Raw genomic sequence first — 24,180 nt, 5'->3', positions numbered from 1 at the left:
AAACGACTGTTACCAAAAGTCATAACTGACATCCTATGTGACTTTGACCATGGTAAACTATCCCTCCTCATCCTTCTCCGCCTGTCTGCTGCCTTTGACATGGTTGACCACGCCATCCTCCTCCAATGCTTCTCCTCCGTCATCCAGCTGGGTGGGACTGCACTCACCTGGTTCCATTCTTATCTATCCAGCCGTAGCCAGAGAATCACCTGCAATGACTTCTCTTCCCGCTCCTTCACCATTCCCTCTGGCGTCCCCCAAGGATCTATCCTTAGTCCCCTCCTAGTTCTCATCTACATGTTGCCCCTTGGCGACATCATCCAGAAACACGTTAGGTTCCACATGTACGCTGACGACACCCAGCTCTGCCTCACCACCACTTCTCTCAACCCCGCCATGGTCTCTAAATTGTCAGATTGCTTGTCTGACATCTGGATGAGCAGAAATTTCCTCCAACTAAATATTGGGAAGACCGAATCCATTGCCTTTGATCCCTGCCACAAACTCCGTTCCTCAGCCACCGACTGCATCCCTCTCCCTGGCAACTGCCCGAGGCTGAACCAGACCGTTCACAACCTTGATGTCGTATTTGACCCCGAGATGAGCTTCCGACCACGTATCCGCACCATCACAAAGACCGCCTATTTCCACCCCCGTAACATCGCCCGACTCTGCCCCGCCTCAGCTCATCTGCTGCTGAAACCCTCATTCATGCCTTTGTTACCTCTAGACTTGATTATTCCAATGCACTCCTGGCCGGCCTCCCATTTTCCACCCTCCATAAATTAAGCTCATCCAAAGCTCTGCTGCCCATATCCTAACACGCACCAAGTCCTGTTCATCCATTACCCCTGTGCTCGCTGACCTACATTGGCTCCCAGTTTAGCAACGGCTAAATTTTAAAATTATCAGCCTTGTTTTCAAATCCCTCCATAGCCTCGCCGTTCCCAATCTCTGTAACCTCCTCCAGCCCTACAATCCTCTGAGATATCTGCGCTCCTCCAATTCTGGTATCTTGCGCATCCCCAATTTTAATCGCTCCACCATTGGTGGCCGTGCCTTCTGTTGCCTAGGCCCTAAGCTCTGGAATTCCCTGCCTAAACCTCTCCGCCTCTCTACCCGTCTTTCCTCCTTTAAGACGCTCCTTAAAACCTACCTCTTTGACCAAGCTTTTGGTCATCTGCCCTAATATCCCTTAAGTGGCTCGATGTCAAATTTTGTTTTGATACCTTTCCCATAAAGCGCCTTGGGACGTTTTACTACGTTAAAGATGCTCAATAAATCCAAGTTGTTGGTTATAGGGACATTCCCTACCTGCAATTTGTTCCCATCTTCAACTTGAGTTCAAGCTTGAGCCAATCAGGTGCAAGTATGACACAATAATCTGCGTTTAAAAAAGGTGTGGTGCCTGAGATGTAATGGACACAGATGCACATGGTCTATGTTATAAATCTCATCATCATGAAGAAACGACTCATGAAATAACACTGGACGGCCAGCTGGTGGCGCCGTCCAAGGAGTATAAATACTCGGGCGTGGGCCCAGCTTGCCAAGGGACATTTTGTAAGACAGGAACTAGTGAAGTACAACTAGACCTCCATGTTCTGAAACAAGTTGATTAAAGCCTTGCTTTATACTCAAACCAAGTGCGTAGTGAGTTTTATTACATCAGTCTATATATAGGTGTATAAATAGATGGCAAGAAGGTCTTCAGCAAGTAGTGATCTACAATTGGAATGGACTTCCAAGGACCACGGTGGGAGCAAAACCTTTGAAATTATTTCAGGAACAGCTAGTTTCTATAATGAAAGCACTGTACGGTTTTCTAGATTAATGAACTAGAATGGACCAAAAGGCCTTCTTCGTCCATATTTATCTTTTGAATAATCTCATTAACAATCAAATACATAGAGGAATGTCCTACAGTAGAGGACAGGGCAAAAGATAATAACATGACGAAAGGCCAGCGACCTGAAACGTTAACTCTGTTTCTCTCTTCACAGATGCTGCCTGACCTGCTGAGTGTCTCCAGCATTTTCTGTTTATATTTCAGATTTCCAGCATCTGTAGAATTTTCTTTTTGTAAAAGATAATGGGGGAAAAATTCAGTATCGCCCCGTTTGGGGCACCATTATTGGCCGTGCGCAAAGTTTAGCGCCTGGCGCTAATTATCGCCTCCAACGGCAAACTTGGTTTTTATCGCCCCTGGAGGTGATTGGAGCGCTAAATCAGGCTCTTCACACCTGTCTTAAGGCGCAAAGGCCGAGGAGCGAGGCGCTACCTCAGAGCGCTGGCGAAGCTCATGTGATGTCAGTCAGCAATGGAACACAGACACACTGGCGCCGGCCAGTTCTTAAAGGGGAGTTCTGACAAATGGTCATCGACCCGAAACGTTAACTCTGTTTCTCTCTTCACAGATGCTGCTTGACCTGCTGAGTTTCTCCAGCATTTTCTGTTTTTATCTTAAAGGGGAGGGTTGATTTTGCTCTCCATCCACATCCTGCTCATTGCAGCCTTGAATCTCGGCCTGGAGAGACCTGTAAATAAAATTTGCTGGAAAGAACAATGGAGAGACCCAGGGAAAGAGCTCAGAGTGCAGCCCCCACAGTCTCTTCTAAATAGATACAAGGAAGGGCAAATCAAAATCAACCTGCAAAGTGCTGCTCAGTACCCAAAACTCCTTCACACAGCGTTGAATCTCTCCAGAAGTCTCTCTCTCTCTCTCTCTCTCAGAATGCCTGGTGCAAAAATGTCACCAACAAAAAAAGGCAGGAAGCAGTCGCCTTTAAATAGTGCTCCCCAGTCCCTTCCTGACTGCGTAACACTCCCCTCAACCTGTCGTTGCTAGCGGCAGGCGGTAAGTCAGGGGGCGCCACTCAATATCCGGTCCGGGACGTTGCGCACTCAACTGACGTCACGATCTGCGGGCGCAGGAGATCATGGCGGTAGTGTTTAGCGCCGCCGCAAAATGTCTAGTTCGATTCGCGAGCGGCGCAAACATCGCCGCGCCCGGGCGCTGGTTGCTTTGCACCCCATTAGCGCCCTCTTAAGGCGCTAACGGGAGGCGCAAACAACTGAATTTTCCCCCCAATAACAGTTGTGCAGTCTTTTACACGCGGGACTAACCAATTACCTCTCATAAAACAAATAAGAATAACACATTAATCATCCCATGTTTCATTAGTATCTTTAGTTACCATCTTTCAGTCTGTTTCTGGCCCTAGCTCATGTTTCACGCAGTATCACATAAAGTATGGCATGCTGTGATCGGGATGCCTCTGAAAATGGTTAGACCAGCATTCAACTAATGTAGTGACACCATTGCAGTCTGTTGGCACAGCTTCCTTTGGGAAGTGGAATGCTCCACCAGAGCGAGATCATTTCAACTCTCTCTGCAGGTGTAAGTGTGTGCAAGCCAGGGAGCGGTCACAGCGCAGCTCTCAGGCAGCCTTGTATCGCTTTGTAGATCCTCCACTTCTTTCAAACTCGTTAAGCCAGAGGATTCCCATTGGGAAACCCATTGGTGCTGGGGGGCAAAAAAAATTATTAAGGACAACTGCCACCAAGGTTCATAAAAGCCTAAGGGCTAAAACTTGAGTAGCACCCCGGGGCGCTAACTTCGCCAGGGCGCTTAAAGTAGCGCCCCAGAAAAATTAGCGTACCCGCACCGGAAATTGAGTGGTTGCGCCCCAAGAGGGAAGCGGGGCGCAACTGGAGGTGCCCCGCATCCCTCTTGGGGTGCTGTGAGTCAATATTGCGGCGTTATGTGCTGCAGCGCCACACGCTGCGGCACGTCGCGCCGCGGTATTGCAGGCCTTCCTCCCCTTCTTAAAGGGAGGGGCCTTGTGCAGCGCGACCTGGGGCCCAGCTGGGCCCCCGGGGATCGGGAGTGCAGGCAAAAGAGCCCGGCACTCAAGAGAAGTGCCGGGCTCTTGGAGTGCAGCCAGCACTCCGTGGGGGGTGGGGGGGGGGGGGCGTTTCAGGAGGCCGGGGACAGGAGCGCAGGCAGGTGCTGGCAGGCGGCCAGCAACAAAAATGGCCGCCCCGCACCTCGCCTTTAAATTGCGCCTCCCCGGCCGCAGGTACGCCCCCCCCTGACCCCGTCAGACATAGCGTCCGGCGGTAAGTCAGGGGGCGCTCCCGAAGATCGTGAGCGGGGCGCTGCGCACACCAATGACGTCATCGCCAGCGGCGCAGCGCCGCAGGGCCCTACCGGTTAGCGCCACCACTAACCTCCCGCTGAATTTTGCGGGAGGCGTGGGCAGTGCCGCACCCGGGCGCCAGTTGGTTTGCGTCCCATTAGCGCCCTCTTAAGGCGCTAACGGGAGGCGCAACCAACTGAATTTTTCCCCTAAGTGTTAGAAGTGGGGGGAAGCAAAAGGGTCCAGAAATGGCTTTAAAACACTTACTTTTAACAGTGTGATGAAAATACTTTTTTTCTATGTTCAACTTTTAACTCATAGTTTGTATTGTTAGAAACCACATGTAAAAGGTTAACACACTCAAGGTTACACAAAGTACTTTATCAACAGAAAGCCATCAGCTCAGAATGGACACGCTGGCTGGGAACGGCTCTACAAGGTGTGAGTTTTTAATATAAAATAAAAACAGAAAATGCTGGAGATACTCAGCAGGTCAGGCAGCATCTGTGAAGAGAGAAACAGAGTTAACGTTTCAGGTCGATGACCTTTCACCAAACGATGACGAAAGGCCATCGACCTGAAACGTTAACTCTGTTTCTCTCTTCACAAATGCTGCCTGACCTGCTGAGTATCTCCAGCATTTTCTGATTTTATTTCAGATTTCCAGCATCTGCAGTATTTTCTTTTTGTATTTGTGTGAGTTTTTAATGTCCCACGTAATGGGTGTCTGAAGTGCCAATTGTTTAATCACCTGCGGCTGATACACGTTGAATTTTAAACCTTTACTATTGTCAAATATCGGCTGTCAATTTAATATTGATGAATGGCTATTTGTTCGAGTGTCATTACATGAGATGTCGCTGCCTTGGTGTCAGGATATTTGCAGGGGTATTCACAAGCCACCTTGTCACAGATCAAAGGTTAGGCTCCAGCCTGGGGTAGTAACTTCAATTGGCAGATGTTTCTGAGAACTTCCCAGAAGATGGCAGGGCTGGAAACCTCTCTGAAAGACAGCTTGGGGAGCAGAGATATCCACACAGCCTCCATTGTGCAATCAATGTATGAATCTCGCAGCCGAAACCAATAGGGCTGTCTATGTTTTGAAAAAGTAAGTGCCACTTAGCAAAGGGTAGCTAAGCTACATCGTGGTTATAGCAAGTAAACCTCTTTAAGAGTCTGAAAATCCATGGGGGTTCCGCTAGTCTCCCACCCTAACTCCAGCAGCAGCCCAATGGAACGGAGCAGAAAACAACAGAGACCCGGATGTACCTTCGCTGCCATTTCTCTGGAACCTCCACCTGCCCCTTACAAGGAAAATGCCATTGCGGCAGAGCCAGGGTTGCGGACTCCCCATGTCACTAGTTCCTGCTTGCCTCCCTCAGTCGGGGCCTGGATTATCTCTGGAGGCCAGTGACATGAATCTTGTCATTCATGTGGAAATGACTTATGAAATAATACTGGGCGGCCTGCTGGTGGCGCTGTCCAGGGAGAGTATAAATACTCGGGCATGGGCCCAGCTTGCTCAGGACATTCTTTAACAGGAACTAGTGAAGGACACAACTAGATCTCCATGTTGAAAAACAGTTGATTAAAGCCTTGTTTAACGCTTAGACCAAGTGCCTAGTAGTTTTCTTACGTCAGCTAGTACACCAAGTGAGTTGAGGTAAATCGCGTCCAGATGGGTAAAAGTGTTTCCATGTGGGGTCCAGAGGAGCACTCCTGCTCCTCCAGGCCCACAAGGAAACTAAAAAAAATGAATTTTGAAATGTCTTCTGGCCCGAGCTACTGTTTTGGCAGATATGGCCTGGTGGGGATGCCGTCACTGCTCCTCCACTCAGGGTTCATGTTAAAATATCAGATTGGGCCCAGGTGACATCATTGGACCCTGATCTGCATTTTAAAAAGGACCTCGCCGGCTTGGGTTGGGTGCCCTTGCTGCCTGCAATTTAAAATTGCAGTCGATCAGATTGAGGTGGGAAAGGGGTGGGTAAGGCCCCCACTCCATTTTAACTGTCCCCCATCACCTGGCTTCTGCAAGGCGGGGAAGTTAAAATCAAGATAGATTATTAACGTCAAGCCAGCATTTGACCAACTGGCATCAAGGAGCCCTAGTAAAATTGAAGTCAATGGGAATCAGGGGGAAAGCTCTCCACTGGCTGGAGTCACACCTAGCACAAAGGAAGATGGTTGTGGTGGTTGGAGATCAATCATCACAGCCCCAGGACATCGCTGCAGGAGTTCCTCTGGGCAGTGTCCTAGGCCCAACCATCTTCAGCTGCTTCATCAATGACCTTCCCTCCAACATAAAGTCAGAAATGGGGATGTTCGCTGATGATTGCACAGTGTTCAGTGCCATTCGTAACTCCTCAGATAATGAAGCAGTCCATGCCCACCTGCAGCAAGACCTGGACGACATTCAGGCTTGGGCTGATAAGTGGCAGGTAACATTCGCACCACACTACAAGTGTTAGGCAATGACTATCTCCAACAAGCAAGCATCTAAGCACCGCCCCTTGACATTCAACGGCATTACCATCGCTGAATCCCCCACCATCAACATCCTGGGGGTCACCATTGACCAGAAACTTAACTGGACCAGCCACATAAATACTGTGGCTACAAGAGTAGGTCAGAGGCTGGGTATTCTGCGGCGAGTGTCTCACCTCCAGACTCCCCAAAGTCTTTCCACCATCTCCAAGGCACAAATCAGGAGTGTGATGGAATACTCTCCACTTGCCTGGATGAGTGCAGCTCCAACAACAAGAAGCTCATCCAAGACAAAGCAGCCCGCTTGATTGGCACCCCATCCACCACCTTAAACATTCACTCCCTCCACCACTGACGTACCATGGCTGCAGTGTGTACCATCTACAAGATGCACTGCAGCAACTCGTCAAGACTTCTTCGGCAGCACCTCCCAAACCCACAACCTCTACCACCTAGAAGGACAAGGGCAGCAGGCGCATGGGAACACCATCACCTCTAAGTTCCCCTCCAAGTCACACACCATCCTGACTTGGAAGTATATCACTGATCCTTCATCGTCGCTGGGTCAAAATCCTGGAACTCCCTCCCTAGCAGCACTGTGGGAGTACCTGCACCACATGGACTGCAGCGGCTCAAGAAGGTGGCTCACCACCACCTTCTCAAGGGCAACTAAGGATGGGCAATAAATGCTGGCCTTGCCAGCGACGCCCACATCCCATGAACGAATATTTTTTTTCCCGAGATAGCTAAATTAAAGACCAGAGGACATAATTTAAACAAATTGGGTTGTTTAATAGGACCTGGATCAGAGCACAGAATTTCATTGTGTCCTCAAATCTAAAGTGGGAAATTCATGGTCATGTTGTCAGTGTCCTTCACGCTGTGTCCATTCAATGTAGCCTCCTTTATAGTGACGAGCTCTGGAGACAAAATATGGAGAGTGTGATGTGCAAGTATGAAATAAAAACTTCCAGTGAATTTCAAGGCAATTACAGTTGGTACAAATATTCAGGCAATGGACTTCTCACAGCTACAAATCCATCACTTTGAACTTTTCCATTTGAGACTTTTAATCTAGCCCGATTAACACAGATAATGAACACAAAAATCCTCGGGCCCGCTGGTGTCATGGGAGTGTCAGAGGCCTGGTGGGACAGAAATTCAGACGGGAGCCAGAAAAGCCGATCTCCACACGGAAGAAACTGATTGCTGCATTTGCCTACATTACATCAGTGACTGCACTTCAAAAGTACTTCATTGGCTGTAAAACGCTTTGGGACATCTTGAGGATGTGAAGGGCGGTACATAAATGCAAGTTCTTTCTTTCATTTAAATAAGTCCCATGTCACTGTAAGCACAAGATTTCCATTTTGGCTTCAGTATCTCGACTGGCTTTGTTTCAGAAGTAAAATGACAGGTTTTCATTATATCTGTTCTAAAATGATTGAACGAATGTAATTTTAGTTGAATATTCTGCGGCAATGATTTGAATACTGTTGAGCCAACTGTTTATCACCCTCCTTCCTTCTGTGGTTCACAACAACACATTTCAAGTAAGCAAGAGACACTTGATAGGAACATAGGAACAGGAGTAGGCCATTCAGCCCCTCGAGCCTGTTCCGCCATTCAATGAGATCATGGCTGATCTGCGACCTAACTCCATATACCCGCCTTCAGCCCGTATCCCTGAGTACCTTTGGTTAACAAAAAGCTATCAATCTCAGATTTAAAATTAACAATTGATCTAGCATCAATTGCCATTTGCAGAAGAGAGTTCCAAACTTCTACCACCCTTTGTGTGTAGAAGTGTTTCCTAATTTCACTCCTGAAAGGTCTGTCTCTCATTTTTAGAATATGCCTCCTAGTTCTAGAATCCCCAACCAGCAGAAATAGTTTCTCTCTATCTACCCTACCTGTTCCCCTTAATATCTTGAAAACTTTGATCAGATCACCCCTTAACCTTCTAAATTCTAGGGAATACAACCCTAATTTGTGTAATCTCTCCTCAATCCTTAACCCTTGAAGTCCGGGTATCATTCTGGTAAACCTACGCTGCTCTCCCTCCAAGGCCAATATATCCTTCCTAAGGTGTGGTGCCCAGAACTGCTCCCAGTGCTCCAGGTGTGGTCTAACCAGGGTTTTGTACAGCTGCAGCATAACTTCTACCCCCTTGTATTCTAGTCCTCTAGATATATGATTGGTTGGTGAGTATTAAGGTTTATTTTCTCTCTAACCTAGGACAGTGGTTTAAACTAGAACCGGGAAACTACAAAGTACTGTATTAAAATTATAGCTTAACTAGTTAAACGAATTAATATAACTATAAATAATTGTTGAATAAAGACTTTATCTAATTAAATAAATAAAATAAGGCTAGACTAAGATATGGCAGGGCAGGTAGTGTGCCTGGACTGCAGTATGTGGGAGTTTGTGGACAGCGAGACTGTCCCGAGCAAACACGTCTGCAGGAGATGTCTCCACCTCGAATCTCTCCGGTTCAGAGTCATTGAGTTGGAGTGCAAGCTGGAGATGTATTTCTGGACAGTTTTATCCAGAATACAGTCACACCCCGGAGGAAAGCACAGGTTCAGGAAGGGGAGGGTGTGACTGTCAGGGAGCCGGTTAGCGGGAATTTAGGAGAGGTTGAGAAGGAGGTCCCGCAGACACTGGTCTTGTCCAACAGGTCCGATGTACTACCTGTGAGAGCAAGGAGACAGACTGTAGGGAGGACAGACACAATGCAGACCAAGGTACCATGGCTCAGAAGGCTTACAAGGGGGGGAAGAGCAGAATAGAAATGTGGTAGTGATAGGGGACTCTATAATTAGGGGGATAGATTGCGTCCTCTGCAGCCAAGAACGAGAATCCCGAAGGGGGTGTTGCCTACCCGGTGCCAGATTAAGGGATATCTCACGGTGGCTAGATAGGAACTTGGAAAGAGAGGGGTAAATCCAGTTGTCGTGGTCCATGTTGGAACAAACGACATCGGTAGGAACACGGAGGAGTATCTGCTGAAAGAGTATCAGGAGTTAGGCTCTAAATTAAAAAGCAGGACCTCGAGGGAAATAATCTCTGGACTATTGACTGACCCACGTGCAAATTGGCATAGAAGCAGACAGATCAGGAGAATTAACACGTGGCTAAAGGGCTAGTGTGGGAAAGAGGAGTTCCTTTTCATGGGACACTGGCACCAGTTCTGGGACAGGAAGGAGCTGTACCGATGGGACGGGCTGCACCTGAACCAGAATGGGACCCGCGTCCTAACGGAACGGGTAAATAGGGAGGTGGCAAAGGCTTTAAACTAGTAAGATGGGGGGAGGGATCTACAAGAAATGTAACCAGCCTAATTATAAACAAAACAGGAAAAGAGAGCATAGGAAAGAATAAGGTAAGGGAGGACATTGATGGCAAGGGAATAAATAGTTATAGAAGAGGAGTCTAAAGAGATGGCTAAACATAAAGTGAGAGGAAATCCTATTAAAATGAGTTAAACTGTCTGTACAGCAATGCACACAGTGTCCGTAATAAAACAGAGGAGCTGGAGGCAATCATGCGTTGTGAGGAACCAGACATAGTAGGGATTACTGAGAAATGACTACAGAAAAATCAGAACTGGGAATTAAACATTGCAGAGTATAACATATTTAGAAAAGATAGAGAGGGGAAAAAGGGGAGGTGGAGTAGCTGTACTTATTAGGGATAACATAATGGCAGTAGGAAAAAGTGACACAGCTATCAGCAAGACAAAAATAGAAACCATATGGATAGAGATAAAAGATAATAAAGGATCAATCACACTAATCGGTGTAGTCTACAGACCATCTAATAGTGAAAGGGAGGTGTAGGAAGAAATATGCAGACAAATTAGGGAAATGAGTAAAAAACATAGAATAATAATCATGGGGGATTTCAATTACCCCGATATTAATTGGACAGAAGAGGTAGGTAAAGGGGATAAGGGAATGGAGTTCCTACAATGTGTACAGGACTCCTTTCTAACCCAATATGTAAAAAGCCCAACAAGGGAGGATTCGCTATTGGATCTAGTAATGGGGAATGAACCAGAGCAGATAAGAGAAGTAAAAATAGGGAACATCTGGGCAACAGTGACCATAATATAATACGTCTTAAGATGATAATTGAGAAGGACATAAGTATGATGAAAACCAGGGTAATAGATTGGAGAAAAGCTGATTTTGAGGGGCTAAGAATAGAACTCGGGAAAATAAAATTGGCAACAATATTGGCAAACAACAATGTAGAACAGCAATGGAAAACATTTAAAATGGTGTTCAACAGAGTGCAGGAACAATATATTCCGCTAAAAGGAAAGAACAAACTAAACACTAATGAGACTCCATGGATGAATAAAGCCATAAGAGAACAATTGAGGGTAAGGAAAGAGGCATACATTATGTACATTGACAGCAGCGGAGTGCATGATAAGGGAGAATAAGAGATTAGGAGAGAAGTCAAAAAAACAATTAGGAAGGCAAAGAGGACCTATGAAATTAAATTATCAAGGAACATAAAACAAAATAGTAAAATATTTTACAGGCACATCAATAAAAAAGGAAGGTTGGGATGGGAATAGGGCCATTAGGGGATAGATAGGATAATACCACAGGTAATAATAGAGAGATGGCAGAAATATTAAATAATGGCCCGTATTTTCCGATCGGAGGCTTCCCGCGTGCGGAGGCCTCCGATGTGGAAAAAATCTATGGACTTATCTGAGGGCTCCCAAGGTGAATATACTTCCGCTCCTGGGCCTCTCCAACTCGAAATGCGCAGGGCCCACTTATCCCAGAGGCGCAGGCAGTTCGCGAGTGTCCCTGGGATCACGTGGGCCATGGGGAGCCAATCAAAGGGAATCTCCCTTCATACACTTGACAGATAGACCTGTCAAATATATGAATGGAGATCACCCCAAAAACACAGTAAAACATTAAATACATTTTTTTTAAATCACATTTTAAAAATTAGTTGATATTACAATAAATTAAATATTTTAAACAAAAATTTTATTTTTTTGAAAAAAATAATTAAAGTTTTTTACGGGGCTAAAAATAAACTTACCTTTTTTAAAAGTATTTTTAAATTATAAATGAGTGAAAATTTTTTTTTTTTTTTTTAAACTCTTACGCTGGTAAAAGCAGGCTTTACACAGTAGCTTTTACCAGGCGTAAGATTTCTAAGGGTTTTCAGCGGGCGGAGGTTCTCCAGAAAGCGGAACTCTCCCCCCGCAGAGGCCCTTCTCCAGGGCAGGCGTCCGATCTGTCAAGAGCATTCTCGACAGATTGGAAACACCGGTTTTCAGCGCATGCAAGACAGAAAGCAGAGAGTATGGGTAAAAGGTAGCTATTCACAGTGGCAGAAGGTGGGTAGTGGTGTTCCACAAGGATCAGTGCTGGGACCACTGTTGTTCACAATTTATATTAACGATTTAGACTTTGAAATCAAAAACACAATTTCTAAATTTGCGGATGACACCAAATTGCAGGACACCACGAGTCACATCCTGCCAATTTGAGTACCTACCCATTATCCTTACACGCGGTCTCCTACCGCTCAGCCAATTTCCTAACCAGTTCAATCATTTGCCCTCAATTCCGTTGGCTTCTACCTTAGTTAATAGTCTCTTATGTGGGACTTTATCAAATGCCTTCTGGAAATCCATATAAATAACATCCATAGACATTCCCCTGTCCACTACTTTAGTCACCTCTTCAAAAAATTCAATCAGGTTTGTCAGGCATGATCTACATTTCACAAATCCATGCGGCTCTCTCTGATCAACTGAAAATTTTCAAGGTGCCCTATCCTTTCACCCTATCCTTAATTATAGACTCAAATATAGTGGATATTGGAATATACGGAACAGACTTTATTCATATACAGCATAGGTGATCAATCTACACAGTACAAAGGAGTAGCTTTCGGTTTCTCTATCTTTTGAGCTCTCCAATTAATTCTGGAAAACCATGCTCCTTTATACACCTCAGTTTGCCTACTTCAAAGCTGCATTTTTATAGATAAAACCTCATGATTTATCTGTTCTTGAATCCTTTCAAAAACAGTCTATTTACATAAAATAAACAGTCTTAGTTTATTACTTCAAAGATACTCTCCACAACCAAGACTTCCTGACCTATCTGTTCTTGAACCTTTGAGGACTAGTTTCATTGACAACTTATCTTCCTAAACATCCCTTCTATACCATAGTTAATTGATCCCTTTGGCTAAGTTATTACACTAGCCACTAAAGTTATACATTAATCACTCATGGTCGATGCCATCCCAGTCACTATTCCCACTGTTCTCCTGTTTATCTTAGAAAGCCTTTTGCTCTATGACCAGTTATATAGTCATATAAGTCAGTTTGATTATTAACCCTTAACTCTTTTATGTGTCCCATAAATACCCCATGGAACCTAAAAAAACTCTCAATGCCTTCTTCTATGTAGTGTGGTTAAGAACATAAGAAATAGGAGCAGGAGTAGGCCATACAGCCCCTCGAGCCTGGTCCGTCAATCAATAAGATTATCGCTGACCTTCTACCTCAACTCCAATTTCCCACCCTATCCACATATCGCTTGACTCCCTTAGTGCTCAAACATCTATCGCTCTCAGTCTTGAATATACTCAACAACTGAGCATCCACAGCCCACTGGGGTAGAGAATTCCAAAGATTCACCACCCTCTGAGTGAAGAAATTCCTCCTCCTCTCGGTCTAAATGGGCGACCCCTGATCCTGAGAGTATGGCCCCGATCTTTACTGGGGCATGATTTACAAGCAGGGGGGAGGAGTCATGGTCGGGCCCCGAACATTGTGGAGTTACAGCGTATGTGGGTTTTTTTCCCAATAGGATCCCCACCCAGAAGCCAGCCTGATTGACAGGCTTGGCTCCCTGTCGTGCAGGGAACGCTCCAGAAGAGGCCGCAGCCCAGAAGCAGGTAAGTTCATGCTGCTGGGGTAGAGATCGTGGGGTCGGGGGGGAGGTACAACGTGGCTTGTAGGGTCGGGGGGTGATCACGGAGGTTTGGCGACAGGTCAGGGGCAGAGATGGGGGGGGCGGTGATCACGGGGGAAGTCCGATCGTGGTGGGGTGGTCGTTGATCGCGGTGGGGGGGGGGGGGTCCAATCACGGGGGTGCGGTCCGATCGTGGGGAGTGAAGCAGGTTAGCTTGGGAGGCTGGGAGGAAACACTCCTGCTCCTCCTGGCCCACAAGCAGTGCTGGAAAGGCACTTACCTCTTCCACCCAGTAGTCCTCACTTCCCTTTAGTTGCCGGGTTTCCCGAGGTCCGGGTAACCCGGCCGGCCAGGGTTAAACCTGGAAGGGAGAGAAAATCTGAGGCATGCAGCCTCATTAAAATATTTAAATGAGCAACTCCTTCATGGGAGCGGGTTGGTTGCCCAACCCCCACCTTGCCTCTGTTAAAACTGGAAGTGGGCAGGTTCAAGGCGGATTGGGTAGGGTTTGAGATTTTTACATCTCACCTGACCCAAACCCACCCGTTTTGGAGGGTTAAAATTCTGCCCTGTGACCCTTAGTTCTAGACTCTCCAGCCAGGGGGAAACAACCTCTCAGCATCTACCCTGTCAAGTTCTCTAAGAATTTTATACATTTCAATGAGATCACCTCTCATTCTTCTAAACTCCTGAGTATAGGCCCAATCTACTCAATCTCTCCTCATAGGACAACCCTCTCATCCCAGGAATCAATCTAGTGAACCTTCGTTGCACTCCCTCTAAGGCAAGTATATCCTTCCTTAGGTAAGAAGCCCAAAACTGTAAACAGTACTCCAGGTGTGGTTTCACCAGAGCCCTATATAATTGCAGCAAGGCTTCCTTACTCTTATACTCCAACCCCATTTGCAATAAAGGCTAACATGCCATTTCCCTTCCTAATTGCTTGCTGTACCTGCAACTTTCTGTGATTCATGTACAAGGACCCCCAAATCCCTCTAAATACCAACATTTACTAGTCTCTCAGCTTTTAAAAGATATTCTGCTTTTCCATTCTTCCTACCAAAGTGGATAATTTCACATTTCCCCACATTATACTCCATCTGCCACCTTCTTGCCCTTCTTGTCTATATCCCTTTGCAGCCTCTTTGTGTCCTCCTCACAGCATACTTTCCCACCTAGCTTTGTATCATCAGCAAACTTGGATACATTACATTCAGTCCCCTCATCTAAGTCATTGATATAAATTGTAAACAGCTGAGGCCCAACCACTGATCCTTGCGGCACCCCATTAGTTACATCATGCCAACCCGAAAATGACCTGTTCATTCCTACCCTCTGTTTTCTGTCTGATAACCACCCCTCAATCCAAGCTAATATATTACCCCCAATCCCATGAACAACCTCTCGTGTGGCACCTTATCAAATGCCTTTTGAAAATCCAAATATACTACATCCACTGGTTCTCCCTTGTTTACCCTGCTAGTTACACACTAATAGATTTGTCGAGCATGATTTCCCTTTCATAAAATTGTGTTGAATCTGTCTAATCATATTTTGATTTTTTAAATGCCCTGTTACCACATCCCTGATAATAGGTTCTATGAGATGACTGATATCAGGCTAACTGGCCTATAGTTCGCTGTTTTCTCTCTCTCTACTTTCTTGAATAGCAGGATTACATTTTCTACCTTGCAATCCATAGTACCCATTCTAGAATCTAGGGAATTCTGGAAGATCAAAAGCAATGCATCCACTATCTCTGCAGCCACCTCTTTTAAAGCCCTAAGATGTAATTTTTAGTCCCATTAATTTCTCCAGTACTTTTTCTTTACTAATATTAAGTACTTTAAGTTCTTCACTCTCATTAGACCCTTGGTTCCCCACTATGTTTTTTGTGTCTTCTACTGTGAAAACAGATATGACATATTTGTTTAACGTCTCTGCCATTTCCTCACTCCCCATTATAATTTCTCCTGTCTCTGCCTCTAAGGGACCCCCATTTACTTCTGCTAATCTCTTCCTTTTTACATACTTGCCGAAGCTTTAACAATCTGTTTTTATAATCTTGCTAGTTTACTCTCATTCTATTTTCTCCCTCTTTATCAATTTCTTGGTCATCCTTTGCTGAATTCTAAACCCCTCCCAATCCTCAAGTTTACTACTCTTTTTGGCAACATTGTAAGCTTCTTCTTTTAATCTAACACTACCCTTTACTTATAAAAGGGGCAGTAGCAGCATGGATAAAAAATTGGCTAAGGGATAGAAAACAGAGATAAAAACAGAAAATGCTGGAAATACTCAGGTGGTCAGGCAGCATCTGGGGAGAGAGAAACAGAGTTAACGTTTCAGGTCGATGACCTATCGTCAGATCTTATCCGCAGTATTTTGCTTTTGTAATAGAAAACAGAGAGTTGTAGTGAATGGCTATTTTTCGGATTGGAGGAAGGTGAAGTTCCCCAAGGTTCAGTAATAGAACCACTGCTGTTTTTGATATATACATTAATGGCTTAGACTTGGGGGTACAGGACACAACTTTGAAATTTGCAGATGACACAAAACTTGGAAGTGTAGTAAGCAGTGAGGAAGATAGTACAGGAAACTTTCGATTAACCGGCCCCTAAATAACCGGAAATGTCGGTTAACCGGCAAAATTCAGGAGTCGGTTTCAGCTAACTTTTATAACTTTTATTACTTGCACAGCAACAAATTGAGGAAGGCAAGGGTTTGGCTGCAGCTGTTGCTAAGCTACAGAGACGCTTGCAACTTGTGGACGTTCTTCTGAAGCTGTTGCTAAGCAACAGGGTTTGTTGCTTTATACGGAGCTCTAAGGTCCGTATCTTTCACTATAGCGTTCGGTTATCCGGAATTATTGCTGAACCGGCACCACGTCGGTCCCGTCCGTGCCGGATACCAGAACGTTTCCTGTAATAGACTTCAAGAAGACATAGACAGGCTGGTGGATGGGTGGACACGTAGCAGATGAAATTCAATGCAGAAAAGTGTGAGGTGATACATTTTGGCAGGAAGAATGAGGAGCGACCATGAATACTAAATGGTACAATTTTAAAAGGGGTGCAAGAACGGAGACCTGGGGGTGTTTGTGCACAAATCTTTGAAGGTGGCAGGACAGGTTAACAAAGCCGTTAATGAAGCACATGGGATCCTGGGCTTTATAAATAGAGGTATAGGCCAGAATTTTCTGGAATCCGTACGGGCAGGAATGGAGGCGGGTTGGGTGGGAAATTGGAAAAAAGTGGGAGCGGGTCGGGAACCCACCGACATCCCACCCCCACATAACTTTCCCTTGGGCGTGTTTGCCAGTGTGGCAGCAACCCGACCGGCAGATACGGGCGACTTAATTGAAATTATTATCAGCTTGTTTACAGATACTTAAGAACCTTTGTCCCCCTCCATTTTAAACTTCCCTGCATGGTCACGGGATTCACGCAGCTCGGGAACCACGTCTGTCAACCTGAGGCGGGAGTTCAGTGGCCATTGCTCCAGCTGATTAGTTGACAGCATCAAATGTAGTTTAAAAGCTCCCACCTGACAGCTGATCACTTTCCTCAGGCAGAAGCTGTTGCTAACTACATTCCCAGCACAGACTGAGCTTTCTGCAGGCTGCAAGTCTTTCCAGCAAGTCTCCATTCAGTCTTACCTCATTGGAAGAACCTCTCTCACCATTGACAGATTGCTTCTGTCAACTCTACTTGACCTGCCATCTCTTCCATCAGCATGGGTGCCATTTATACTGTATCACCTTGGTCCTCAGAATCTGACCACGATGAGCCCCAACACCAGCAGCACCAGACACACCAGCAGCACCAATAAAAACACCACCAACCTTCTCAACGCCCTGATGCTCCACAGGACAGAGGGCATCAGCGCAGAGCTGCACCATGCCGGAGGCGATACCCCCAACACAGAGTATACAGGCAGAGGATGAGCTTCCTCAACATGACTGAGCAGCAGTGCCAATGAAGGCTCAGGCTATCGTGTCAGGTCATCACAGACATTTGCACATTGCTGGAGCAAGATCTGCAACCCAGAGAGCAGGTGGACATGCTTTACCAGTAGCTTTCAAAGTCACCAGTGCCCTCAACCTCTTCGCCTCAGGCTCCTTCCAGGGATCTGCAGCAGACATTTGCGGCATCTCGCAGTCGACCACCCACAGATGCATCACACAGGTCACCGATGCCCCCTCTTTGACAATCAGCCAATTATATCAACTTTTCCACTGATGAAGCCGGTGTTACTGAGTGGGCGCTCGACTTTGCTACTCTGGCTGGCTTCCCACGGGTGCAGGGCATCATCGACTGCACACATGTGGCCATCAGGGCACCCCATCATCACCCAGGAGTCTTTGTCAACCACAAGGACTTCCACTCCCTCAATGTGCAGCTCGTCTGCAACCATAGGAAGATCATCAGGCATGTGTGCGCCAAATTCGCTGACAGCTGTCATGACTCTTTCGCCCTGCGCCAGTCCACCCTCCCTCAGCTCTTCGCTCCTCCAAACATACTTTCTGGCGGGCTGCTTGGAGACAAGGGCTATCCACTGAAGACGTGGCTCATGACACCTTTGAGGAGGCAAAGTAATGAGGCCGAGGAGCAATATAATGAAAGCCACATCTCCACCAGATGTGTCTAGAACAGACAATAGGCATGCTGAAAATGCGATTCAGATGCCTTGACAGATCTGGAGCAGCCCTTCACTATGCACCAGCCAGGGTCTCCAGAATCATCGTGGTCTGCTGCACGCTGCACAACATAGCGCAGCAACGAGGATTGGAGCTGCATGAGGAGCAAGGCACAGAGCGCACAACCTCTCCAGAGGAGGAGGAGGAGGAGGAGCATCAGCTGAAAGACGAGGAGGAGCAGGAGCTGGAGGAACCTGTGGTACAGATGGCACCAGCACTCAAGCACATTGCTACCCAGGAGCCCAGGGATGGCCTCATCATGGGCAGATTTACTTAACTTTATGCAGTACACCCATATGGCTGCCACATGCTCCGCCAGGTTGGCAACACCCCACAGTCACACCATTAAGCATCCCTACAATGACCAATCCATTTCTTTCAAAGTCACCACCATTGCTGGAGGTAACGTTATGTCTGACCCTTCACTCCAACTAACAGCCACTTCCAATGGTGCACACAAATTTGCCCAAGACCAGAAAGTTTTGAAAAGAAAGACATTTATGGTTCATATTAAATAAACTGAAACTTCACATCAATATTGAATAAAACACCCTTGTGAATCTACTTGTGTGTCATATTTCTCTTCCGCGTGCTTCTACGTGGTGCTACCCCTGTGGCTTCAGCAGAGGTAGAGGCAGCCTCCTCACTTCCCTGCTGCGACTGCTCAGAGACTTTTGGCGGTCGTCCTCTGGGTTTTGGAGCCTGTGACGGCCCCGCCAGTGTCTGCTCGTCCTGCGACTGTGTAGGGGCAGATTTGGCCATTGCTGTCCAGGGAGGCATCTGGGGCTCTGACTGAGGGGGTGGCAATGGGGGAGAAGTGTGAGCACTTGGAGAAGAGCCCCCACTTCCATGTCCCCCTCACCATCATCCCGCTCATGGGCCACCCGCACTTCCCTGCTAGCAAGGAGCTGGAGAGCACCTTGCTGCACATCAGTAGGGCCATGAGGACCCACGTCTACACTGACATCTCTCTTAGAGAGGACGTCTATGAGCCTCTGCCATCTATCCTCCATAGATACCCATTTATTGTCCATAGATAGCCATCTATCCTCCATAGATAGCAATCTATTCTGCATAGATAGCATGTGCTCCCCTGAGTGGCGCATTAGCTGCTCCATGCAGGTGGCCATCCTATCCATGGAAGAGCCTACAGTCACCATCGCCTGCGACACGGTGGTCCTCATGTTGGAGATCGACTCCTCCATTCTCTGAACACTGGCAGTCATCGTGCTTGCAAAACCTGTCAGAGCCTCCTGCTCTTCTTCCTGCAGCTCCAAGATCGCCCTCTTTCTGAATGGCCCCCGAGGCTCAGCGTCTGCATGCAGCTGAGCAGAGCTGGGAGAGTCCTGCGCCCTCCGACGAGGATTCTCCACTGGTGTCCCTGTCTCCGCCATCTGCTGTTGCTCAGTTGTGATTTGTAACACACCAGGTGACAACACTAGTCTATTTCGCGAGGGACCCACCGAGGTGTGCGTATCTGCGCTGGTGCTGGGTGCACTTCTGCCTGGTGACAGTGCGCCCTCAGAGGCTGGAGGCACAGCAGGATGAAGGTGAGTGTGGCTTTGTACTCATGTTTCCTGATCTAACAAGATCATTTAAGTAACAACAGAAAATGCTGGAAAAACTCAGCAGGCCAGGCAACATCCGTGGAGAGAAATTAGAGTCGACGTTTCGGGTCGAAACCCTTTTTCAAAACTGGAAAGGAAATGAAATAGATCGAAAGGCAGGGCTGGGGAGGGAACAAAAGAAGTGAAGAGACATTAAGAGGTATTCAAAACCAGACGAGATGGTGATAGGATTTAAGTATTTGCGGCACTGCACCCAGGTCCTCCTGATGACATCCCTGCTATTCACCTGCTCTGCTATATGGAGCCAGGCTCCTTTGCTCTCCTGGGGAGGTCTCTTCCTCCCATCAGCAGGGAAGCGGACCTCCCTGCATGCTCTGACTCCCTCCACAAGCATACGGAGGGAGTCATCGGAGAACTTGGGTGCAGCCCTCTGCCTCTGTGCAGTCATCTCTGGTGGTGTGTGCAGCAGTGGAATTGCGAAGTGCACTGCCTGCGCACTCCTAGATGAACCTTCAAATGCAATGCGGCCACGGCTCCTTTAAATATCCCGGCTGAAAATGTGTCCTCGATGACGTCACCAGACCCGCACCTTTTAATTGGGCCGGGTAACGCGCAGGGCGGGGCTTAATAGGCCCCATTAACGTGAGGTCGTTCTGTGGAGTGGGATGGAGCCAACAACGGGCTCGCAACCCGCCATGGCGGCCGCCCGCCCACACCGGACCCGCCCAGGTAGGGAAAATTCTGGCCATAGAGTACAAAAGCCAGGATGTTATGCTAAACCTATATAAAACACTAGTTCGGCCCCAGATGGAGTATTGTGTCCAATGCTGGGCACCGCACTTTAGGAAAGACACGAGGACTTTAGAGAGAGTACAGAAGAGATTTGTTATAATGGTTCCAGGGACGAGGGATTACAATGACATGGATAGACGAGAAGCAGAGGTTGTTCTCCTTGGAGCAGAGAAGGCTAAGAGGAGATTTGATAGAGGTGTTTAAATTCATGAAGGATTTAGATAGAGTAAATAAAGAGAAACTGTTTCCAATGGCTGAAGGGTCGATAATGAGAGGGCACAGATTTAAGGTGATTGGCAAAAGAGCCAGAGGTGACATGAGGAAAAACTTTTTTACGCAATGTGTGGTTAGGATTTGGAATGCGCTGCCTGATAGGGCGGTGGATACAGATTCAATAGTAGCCTTCAAAAGGGAATTGGATAAATACTTGAAGGAGAAAAATTGTAGGGAGATGGGGAAAGAGCGGGGGAGTGGGACTAACTGGATTGCTCTTCGAAAGAGCCGGCACAGACTCGATGGGCCGAATGGCCTCCTTCTGTGCTGTACTATTCTATGATTCTAACTTCTCTAGTTAGCCATGATTGAACCACTTTTCCTGAGGAGCTTTTATTCCTCAAGGGAATGTATGTTCATTGAGAATTATGAACTAGTTCTTTAAATGTTCGCCATTGCTTATCTACCGTCATATCTTTTAATCTAATTTCCCAATCTACTTTCGCCAACTTGCCCCACATACCTACGTAATTGGCTTTGTTTAAATTTAAGACCCTAGTTTTGGATTTACTCACATCACTTTCAAACTCAATATGAAATCCTATCATATTATGATAGAATCTTAAACTGGCTTGTTCCTTCTTTAATTCTAGGTAATCTATTTAAATACTATGCTGATATAAAATATGAGAACTACTGTAAGCTAATTACTTGAAACAGGTGGTGTAAAGGAAACTTGAACTGCTGATTTTCTTATTCTTCCCCAATTGCTCAAATTTTCTGCCATCCTCTCCTCCGAAGGTGGTCAGGTAGTTTTTCTGATCTGGATACAGTTCGTACTGGATTGTGAGAAACAATTTTCAATGGTCAGCTCATTATCGTAATTAGACAGGTACAGGTTTGGATGTGTGTAGGGAGAACACTAATAGTGGGAGAGGGAAATTGGATGTGGGTGAAATTTAAAAGGAAAATTAAAGGGAAAATCTCAAACAGCAAGAGAAAAATTCTTCCAGTCCCCGGAAAGACTCAAAAGGCATTTCAACCCGAGCTCGATGGGAAGGGGGCTAAGTGAAGTGAAAGGAAATAGACGAGTTAACAGCACAAATAACTACATATGGGTATGATCTTGTGGCCATTACAGAAACATGGCTGCAGAGTGACAATGCCTGGGAATTAAACATACCAGGTTATTTAACGATCAGGAAGGACATGCAGGAAGGAAGGGGAGGTGGGGTGGCTATGTTAATAAAGGAAGGAATCACTGTAATACAGAGAAATGATATTGGGTCAAAAGATCAGGAAAATGAAACAGTTTGGGTGGAGATAAGGAATAATAAGGGGAAAAAAACACTAGTGGGCGTAGTCTATAGGCCTCCGAACAGTTGCAACTCTGTTGGACGGAGTATCAATCAGGAAATAGTGAGGCTTGTAATAAGGGAACATCTATAATTATGGGGGATTTTAACTATCATATTAATTGGACAAATCAAATTGGGCAGGGCTGCCTTGAGGATGAGTTCATTGAGTGTATTAGGGATGGGTTTCTTGAGCAGTATGCAACTGAACCGACCAGGGGGCAAGCAACCTTAGATCTGGTCCTGTGTAAAGAGACAGAATTAATTAAAAATGTCCTAGTAAAGGATCCCCTTGGAATGAGTGACCGTAACATGGTTGAATTCCATATTCAATTAGAGGGTGAGAAGGTTGGATCTCAAACAAGTGTGCTAAGCTTGAATAAAGGAGACTATGAAGGTATGAGAGCGGAATTGAGTAGAGTGGATTGGGAAAATAGATTAAAGGGTAAGACGATACATGATCAGTGGTGTACATTTAAGGAGTTATTTTACAACTTCCAAAAAATATATATTCCACTGAGAAGAAAAGGGTGTAAAAGAAAAGACAGCCATCCGTGGCTAAGTAAAGAAATTAAGGATAGTATTCGACTAAAAACAAGGGCATATAAGGTAGCCAAATCTAGTGGGAGGATAGAGGATTGGGGAAACTTTAAAAGACAGCAAAAAATAACAAAAAGATTGATTAAGAAAGGGTAGATAGATTATGAAAGTAAATTAGCAAAAAATATAAAAACAGATAGTAAGGGTTTTTATAGTTATATAAAAAGAAAAAGGGTGGCTAAAGTAAATGTTGGTCCCTTAGAGGATGAGACCGGGAAATTAATGGTGGGAAATATGGAGATGGCAAAAACACTGAATGAATATTTTGTATCAGTCTTTACAGTAGAAGACACTAAGAATATCCCAACACTGGACAAACAGGGGGCTATAGGGGGGAGGAGCTAAACATGATCAAAATCACTAAGGAAGTGGTACTTGGTAAAATAATGGGACTCAAGGCGGATAAATCACCTGGACCTGATGGCTTACATCCTAGGGTCTTCAGGGAAGTGGCGGTAGGGATTGTGGATGCATTAGTAATAATTTTCCAAAACTCCCTGGACTCAGCAAAGGTCCCGGCAGACTGGAAAACTGCTAATGTAACACCCTTATTTAAAAAGGGCAGTAGACAGAAGGCTGGAAACTATAGACCGGTTAGCCTAACATCTGTGGTACGTAAAATTTTGGAGCCCATTGTTAAGGAGACAGTAACAGGACATTTGGATAATCATAATTTAATAGGACAAAGTCAGCATGGTTTTATGAAGGGGAAGTCATGTTTGACAAATTTGCTGGAGTTCTTTGAGGAAGTAACATATAGGGTGGATAAAGGGGAACCAGTGGACGTAGTGTATTTAGACTTCCAAAAGGCATTTGACAAGGTGCCACACAAAAGATTATTGCTTCAGATAAAAAATCACGGGATTGGGGGTAATATTCTGGCATGGATAGAGGATTGGCTATCTAACAAGGCAGAGAGTTGGGATAAATGGTTCATTCTCAGACTGGCAATCAGTAACTAGTGGTGTTCTGCAGGGGTCAGTGCTGGGTCCCCAACTCTTTACAACCTATATTAATGATTTGGAGGAGGGGACCAAGTGTAACATATCAAAGTTTGCAGATGATACTAAGATGGGAGGGAAAGTAGTGAGTGAGGAGGACATAAAAAACCTGCAAGGGGACATAGACAGGCTAAGTAAGTGGGCAGAGATTTGGCAGATGGAATACAATACTGGAAAGTGTGAGGTTATGCACTTTGGCAGGAAAAATCGTAGAGCAAGTTATTATCTTAATGGCAAGAAACTGGAAAGTACTGAAGTACAAAGGGATCTGGGGGTCCTGGTGCACGAAACTCAAAAGGTTAGTATGCAGGTGCAGCAAGTGATTAAGAAGGCCAATGGAATGTTGGCT

General features: G+C 46.0%; 1 protein-coding gene across 1 annotated transcript in view; it reads right to left on the bottom strand.

Moving 5' to 3' along the window:
- Positions 1–7,400: 7,400 nt before the first annotated feature.
- The window catches only part of LOC147107319 (thiosulfate:glutathione sulfurtransferase), a 35,939-nt gene continuing 19,159 nt past the window's right edge, over positions 7,401–24,180 (bottom strand). The window contains exon 4 of the mRNA XM_086006226.1: positions 7,401–7,549. Coding sequence (XP_085862352.1) covers positions 7,495–7,549 — 55 coding nt within the window. The 3' untranslated portion in view covers positions 7,401–7,494. The remainder of the gene's footprint in view (positions 7,550–24,180) is intronic.

Source organism: Somniosus microcephalus, chromosome 14, assembly GCF_052327205.1.
Source record: "Somniosus microcephalus isolate GS21.2 chromosome 14, FLI_Smic_1.0, whole genome shotgun sequence".
Taxonomy (NCBI): Eukaryota; Metazoa; Chordata; class Chondrichthyes; order Squaliformes; family Somniosidae; genus Somniosus; species Somniosus microcephalus.
This window is presented reverse-complemented; position numbering and strand designations above follow the sequence as displayed.